This window comes from Atta cephalotes (genome assembly GCF_000143395.1).
Source record: "Atta cephalotes unplaced genomic scaffold scaffold00033, whole genome shotgun sequence".
Lineage (NCBI taxonomy): Eukaryota > Metazoa > Arthropoda > Insecta > Hymenoptera > Formicidae > Atta > Atta cephalotes.
Genome location: NW_012130097.1, coordinates 1,074,546 through 1,082,181, shown reverse-complemented (window position 1 = coordinate 1,082,181; position 7,636 = coordinate 1,074,546). Strand labels below are relative to the sequence as shown.

Here is a 7,636-nt window from a genome sequence, read left to right as displayed (position 1 = left end):
TCAGGGATTCGCCCCGCCGTCTTTCTTAGTCTCCTCATTCGTGGGATTTACTTTATCGTCCTTCTCATTTTCTAAATAAAAAAAATTCAAATAATCATTATATTTTTCCCCTAACATTAATTGAAAATATAATACAAAAAGAAATGCTTATATTTACGATTTAATACCTTTTGATTCTGCCTTTGTATCTTCATCTTTCTTTAAGTCGGTATCCATGGCCTCTTGACCTTTTTCCAAACGGGGTCGCTTCCTAGATCCCTAGATTAACATGAGAATAAAATAAGAATATTTTTACATCCGTATTTTTCTAAATCTGTAGAATTATGCATTATCAGAGCCAACGAAATAAATCTTTCATATGTATGACGTGGTCAATGTACGGGGGGATTTAGTTAAAGTTAAATTTAAAAAATAATAAATTTTTTATATATTATATATATAATAATAAATAAAAAGTAAATAAAGTACACATATGTATTTGGTTTCTTTCAATTATTTATTTATTGCAAATGGAACTCATTGAATATTATTTTTTTATTTATGAATTTATTTATAAGTTCTTCTAAATCTATCATTTCAATTTCTCCTCTTCCTTAAAAAAATTAATTATGGTTGTTCAAACTATTTCGAAGCATTGTATTCACGTATACGTCTGTCTCTACATCAAATGTGGTCCTTGTCATATTTGAGTGATCGTCCAGAGAAAAGGAGATTCCGCCAAGATCCAATCAGAGCGCGCAGCATTGTTCATTGAGATATCGTCAATAAAAAAAATCCAATAAATTACTTATTAAAACTTTAGCTTAGATGTAGCTCAATGTATGTGGAAATTCAACACATGCCAAATTCACATGTGTAGAGTGAATAAACTCACCACTCCACACACAGATCGCTGGCTCTGTGCATTATAACCATTACGTTTTAATAGAATAAAGATGATACCTTGTACGATCTATTATCTCTTCGCCCACCTTCGCCTTCGTCTTCACTATCACTATATTCGTTTTCATGTTGCATTCTTTTATCTAGGTCGCGTTGGGGCAATCTATCATCTGGATTTGTCTTTTCTTCAGCTTCCGAATCCTCAATAACCGCACCATCTTCTGGTATTGCCTGAACTTGTACGCCAGGCGCGTGAGGTAGCATTCTTAAATTTTCAAATAGCCTCGTTCTATAAATAAATGCAATGATGAATTAGCTTGTTATAATATCCATATCAAACTAAACATATTGCGAGAATACTTACTTTATTTTGTCTAGATATTCAGGAGTATTTTGATTCGCCATGTTCGATGGACTAATATGTAATTTGAAGTCTGGGCCAAAATATTCAAAATAATCATTATACGGAAGCTCATTAGCGATCTCGCAACCGAGAGCAACTGATGTTTCGTACGTCCAACATCTGGACACATTTCTGATGGTGTAACCACCACCTCCAACCATCAAGAAAGGCAAATTATATTTTTTCACAAACTCCACGCATTTACCGTGGCCTCTTACAGTTAAATTAAAACATCCCAGTCGATCGCCTACAATTAGTATTTATATGAAAAATTTTATAATTTCATTGTGATAATAACTACTAGTAAGTTTTATAATTTCATTATGATAATAACTACTAGTAAGTTTTATAATTTCATTGTGATAATAACTACTTTTTAAAGTCTTACCAGTCAATGAATCAGCTCCACACTGTAGAACAACAGCAGAAGGTTGAAATGTCTCCATCACTTTTGAAATGATAGGGACAAAGATCGATTCATAACTATCGTCGTCCATGCCATCTCTCAAAGGTATATTAACCGCATAATATTTTCCCTGTTAATAATAAGAAATAACCATGTACATTTAATGATTTATTATTTTAGATATATTGTGTGAATAAAAAAGTAATTTTTTTACCTTGCCTGCCCCAATATCACGAAGATCTCCTGTTCCAGGAAAATATTCGCCATACTTATGGAATGAAACAGTCATTACTCTATCCGTTGTATAAAAAGCTTCTTCTACGCCATCGCCATGATGAACATCAATATCGATATACAAAACTCTCTGATGATACTTCAGCAATTCCAATATTCCAAGCACAATGTCATTTACATAACAAAAGCCGGAAGCTTCGCTCTTTTTTGCGTGATGTAAACCGCCGCCCCAATTAATGCAAATTTCAGAAGCTTGCTTATTAAGCTTTACAGCAGCGGCTACAGATCCGCCGGCTGATAATTGACAAAATTCATACAAACCATCGAAAACGGGGCAGTCTTCTCCCACATTAACTAATGCAGAAAGAAAGAAGTGCAATAAATGCTTTCGAATTCAGTATTAATAATTATAATTTATTCAATAATGATATCTTACATCGTTGCATTTGCTTGTTATACTCCGACATATTATCTGGCCTTATAGATCTCAGAAATCTAATATACTCGTCACTATGAAATTTCGTCATCTCATCTGCTGTGGCTTTATGAGGTCGCTAAAATAACAATAAAGTATAGTTAAATTATGATATTTCATTCAATATAATAAAATATATACAGTGATTGTCAAAAATTTCCAATCAACATAATTTTATGATAATTTGTCGTTTGTTTTTCAGTTTATTATAAATTAATAAAATTCTTGTATCATTTGTAATTAACTTAAGAACATATTTTAAATATTAAAATATATTAAATACTTATATATTAGATCTTTATTTGTTTCTTTATCTGAGAAATACAATAAAATTACTCATTGGCTGGAAACTTTTGACGAACACTCTAACTGTGCTTTTTGTAAAAATCTGAAAACGAGCACTTACATATATTTCCATCTTCCTGTAAAGTCCATAGTTCAAAAGTAAATTATGCGTCATCCTTATACGATGTGGCTTCATAGGATGTCCTTGGCCATAATAGTAATTTCCAATATCACCTAGACATATTAAAGAATCGTGCATAAATGGACTAATGTGATATTCAAGACATGAAATATTCTGTTATAAGATTATTTTAAAAGATGAACTGTGCAAAAATTTCAGCTATTAACAAGGCTATTATTGTCTATTTTTTATAGTTAAACTAGTATAAAACTAGTATAAAGTGTAAAATTTTTATAAACTTGTAGAACTAAAGAGAAAATATAGGTGAAATATGTTTGATATTTGGCTAAAGCGAGAAAGAAAATTCTAATATATAACGTAGAGTCTACTGCAATAAAAAAAAATAAATTCATCAAACAATGCAAGTTGGCTGACGAGCTACGATGTGTCGGAGCACACCTGAGAGTCTCTCGCGTTAACCTCACAAAAACAGTATCAGTTGTCGCACCGTTCGCCGAAATATCATTTTCAGAGGGAAATCTCTTCGGTAAGCGTGAATTACATACGAGAAATGATTTCTTGCAGTTCGTATTAGTCAATAATCACATAAAATCACACTATGTTTCTCATAACCTAATCTACTATTATCCGAGATTCAGATTACTAATTTCACTTTTTTTGTGACAAAACCCTTGTCTCGCGACTAAGAAGAGTTACAGTTCGAAGCATAATTATCGCCACATATGGTAATATACATTAAAAAATTCGTGACTTGTAGAATGTCCAAGTTTTATTGTATGATCCAATTCCTACAAAAGATTATATCAAATCAAATTCTTCAATTATCAGTCGCAGTCGTCAGGGGTAGATTATAAACTTGTTATTTGTAGTAGGAGATATATTGATTCGATAACGTCAAAAGTGCTTAAGTATACGGTGACTGTACATATATATAGCAATGGCCGACACTCTTGCCCAAGCTTGCCTACGATCGTACGTAGCCGCGGCTGAGAATCTGTCGTCTTAACGTTACAAAAATCGTATTATCTACTTCAGAAAGCATGAAAATTATGATATAATACGCTACGAAGGTCGTGCTTCGACAGATTTGTTGCTGATAAATCGTGAATGGGGCAAAACGTTAACGGATACCGAATTAGACACAGTGAAATAGAGGCGGTAAGCGCGAACGGCGCAAACACATTTTACAAGCTTCCCTCCATGCGTGTATGTGTGCATGCGGTGTTTTTCGCGGGATCACAAAGTGCGGTAGATTTTCTTCGGTAACTTACTGTCATAATAGTAGCAGACACGTTTCCTGCTATGCGGCTGCATAGACATTTTTACTGGATCCATTTCGATGAAATTGACAAAATGCTCGGGCACGGAATTAAATGAGGACCGCGGAGTGTCGCTGCTCTCACCACAGACACAGCGTCGCTACAACGACTGCGTGCGCATGCGTCGGAATACTCGTCGTATACGAGTTATTAGCTTAGCACAAAGATAGCGCTGCGGCGCGATGCTACATCTCTTCCATAGACATTGCGCTAACAAGATTGGAAATCAACAGTCGATTGTGTATCTTGAATGAATTGAAAATTACAAAAGTAAATAAATTTACTAGGTGTATGACCAATGAAATTATAAGTATTCTAAAGAATTTACTCACTTTTGTAATTTTTATCTTATTTCAAGATAATATATCGAGCTACATAATTTAATCAATTCTTTGTTGAATTACGTCAATGCATGACGAATATAATTTTTTAAAATTGTTAATTAATAATAAATGCATTCATATTAAAACTCTACTTGTTTAATATTCGATAACATGGATAAAATGATGCTTATAGCGAAAATGAAATGCATATAACATAATTTTGTAGCTTTATATACAGTTCTTTTTTATTTTTGTATTTATTTTTTCTTTATCATCAGACATTACAGTTATTTCATTGGCAATGAGGATTATAAAGATCATGGTAGAAGGAATTCCATCATCATGAGGAATTCTAGGAGTACAACATATATAAAATAAAGATAAATACAAAAGTAAAAAAGAAATAGCTCAATTACTAGTATTACTAATATTATTTATTATTTTTATTAGTAGTGAGTAATAAATCAATAAACTCTTTAGATCATTGATAGATTATACAAAACTATTGCTTCAAATAATTCATTTATTTAAATTAAATGTATTAAATATCTGTAATATAATGTTACATATATACTTTAGATTTTTAGTAGTTAGCGAATTTTCTAACATATTCATAATATATATTAGGTGAAGTAAAAAGAAATCCATTATTTTTCCATTCAATTTCATGCAAAAATAATGGATTTCTTTTTACTACACCTAATATTTTGAATGAAAGTATCATTTTATTCACTCTCTTTTCCAGAAATCAGCGAATGTTAATGCTTGATATTTCATTAAAAATTTACAATCCTCTTAACAAAAATGACAAGGCAAAAATAAATTAACTTTTAACACAAAATTATTTAAAGACATGAGAAATATAGTACAGAGAATCAAGGATTTTAAAAATGTTATAAAAAAATATATTTAAAAAAAAATACAAATTACATCTCTATACATAATTATTTACGGTTTTGTCATTATTAGCTCTTCGAATATACTACAGAACTCTTCAGAATAACATCTTCCATTGCGCATCTGATTTTAATAAACGTTCTTTTGAATTCCAAACCACATCCTTTAGACAACCGGAAATCGACTAATATATTTCCATCCATTTCCATAAAATTCACTTTGAAAACTAGAGACATTTTACGTCGATCTACAGTCGATATCGTTACCTGTAAACATACAACATTATCATTCAATATTCTTTTGAATTTATTTCTGTATTATATAATGTCTTACCACGCCAGACTCATTATTGCGATAAGCGTAATTCTCTTTCTCGCAATATTTTATTAGCCTCTTTACAATTTCTTTGCATTCTGTTTTAACAAAGAATCTAGTCATTCGGCGAACTAATCTTTGAAAGGGGTTTTGCTGCAAGCAGAATACATAAAATTATTTAATATTATATAAGAAATATTTTATCAATGTAATGATAAATTAATTCAAAGTCCATTTAGTAAAGATCTTACCTGACTGGGTTGTGTAAATTGTAACTGTGTACCCAATAAAAGATCTTCCACATGAGCGGGTTGAGAAAATGAAAACATTGGACGTCTGTCCAAATTGAATTGAATTGTATCACTACTTTCTATCCCGGGGAATTCGGGTTGGGACAAACAAACATTTCTTAGATTTTCATCCTCTATTCGATAATTACGTCCGTCTGCTTCGTCATCTGTAAATTATGAATACTTCATTCTTATCTGTATTTTATGTGCAAAACATAATACTTATTAAAATATAAGACTTTGCAAAAAATATAGTCTACTTATCACACTCAACCAATTATTACAATGTTATTCTACATAAAACTCAGTTGAAATTTACATGTGTTATCTTAGAAGTATATGCCAATGCTCTCTGCTTTGGTAATCTAGCTTTATGATACTTAAATTAAACTCATAGAGCTGTATTACCAAAGAAAAGGCAAGAGCTCTGCTGACTACAAAAATCTGTGTTATTAATGCTTTCTAATCCTATTAATTAATATTAATAAAGCACTCACGTAAAAAAGCAATAAGAATTCGTTGTATACAGTATCCACTAAATTAGGTACCGAGTTCCTTTGAGTAATTTTATTAATACTCAGAGTCACTCAGTACCTGACTAAGTAAATACTATCCAGGTGCCTCCAATGTTAATCTTCTAGGGATATTAATTTTTAAAAATGTAGGAACCTATGCTAGATATTGAACCTATTTTTCTAACAGTACCGATCCAAAATGCAGTTTTACCTTTGGCAAAACTCGTGACAAACCACCTATGTTGCTTAATGTCTGATATTTTGTATCTTGCCGATGACGAGTCCATAAGGATTTTTCTTATTAATGATAACGACGAATTGTCCAGTTTTTTCCACGGTGTAAGAGACATATATTTTCCGTTTTTCCATGCAATATATTCAGGACACTCTGCCAAGGGTTGGTCCCATGGCAGTTCTATATTTCAGATATGGACCAGTTAAAAACTAAGGAATGTAAGTTAAGTATTAGATATTCAATAAATTTCAAATCAAAGGCACATTGACTGAATGTTAAAATTTCTTTGTAGTTTTCAACCGACACACACAAGTTTCAATGTGAAGTAAAATTAATAAATTATGCATATATTTATTCATAAGATTAACATAAAGATTATCAAAGACAGATGAAGCAATTTTTTAATATTTCACGTATGCAATTTTACAGGGGGCATTTACCTCCAGCCAACAAAGCCACGAGAATAATTCCACAAGACCATATGTCTGCAGGTTCTGCGTGATACGCTCTTACCAGCACTTCTGGTGCAACGTAAGGCAGAGTACCACATTTCTTTTCCAAAAGACGTTCTTTACCTTGCATACGATATATCGTTGCTAATCCAAAGTCACTTATCTTTAAATTATCATTATTATCTAAAAGTAAATTCTCTGGTTTGAGATCTCTATGCGCAACTCCGCGACTATGTAGATACTCCACGCCATAAATTAATTGTCTAAAATACTTCTGAGCTCCCCACATCGGCATACCGATATCAGGTTCTGTAATAAAATTTAGTCTTTCATTTTTATAATTTTCTTAAACCATGATTAAAATTAGAAACTGGAATNANANATAAAATATATATATATATATATATATACTATATATATACTATATATATATATATATATATATATATATATATATATATAT

At 31.4% G+C, this 7,636-nt stretch overlaps 2 protein-coding genes across 2 annotated transcripts in view; both read right to left on the bottom strand.

Annotated features, from left to right (window-relative positions):
* LOC105621344 (histone deacetylase Rpd3-like) lies at positions 1-4,275 on the bottom strand. Its single transcript, XM_012202810.1, has 9 exons — positions 4,099-4,275; positions 2,807-2,919; positions 2,362-2,479; positions 1,906-2,279; positions 1,674-1,821; positions 1,247-1,532; positions 943-1,171; positions 168-258; positions 1-71 (listed from the first exon to the last, which is right to left on the bottom strand). The coding sequence occupies exons 1-9, from the start codon at positions 4,160-4,162 to the stop codon at positions 1-3; spliced, it is 1,494 nt and encodes a 497-aa protein (XP_012058200.1). The 5' UTR covers positions 4,163-4,275.
* A 1,159-nt stretch (positions 4,276-5,434) lies between these two features.
* LOC105621342 (serine/threonine-protein kinase grp) overlaps positions 5,435-7,636 on the bottom strand; it is a 3,887-nt gene continuing 1,685 nt past the window's right edge. The window contains 5 exon segments of the mRNA XM_012202808.1: positions 5,435-5,632; positions 5,700-5,834; positions 5,933-6,138; positions 6,698-6,901; positions 7,162-7,482. Coding sequence (XP_012058198.1) covers positions 5,435-5,632; positions 5,700-5,834; positions 5,933-6,138; positions 6,698-6,901; positions 7,162-7,482 — 1,064 coding nt within the window.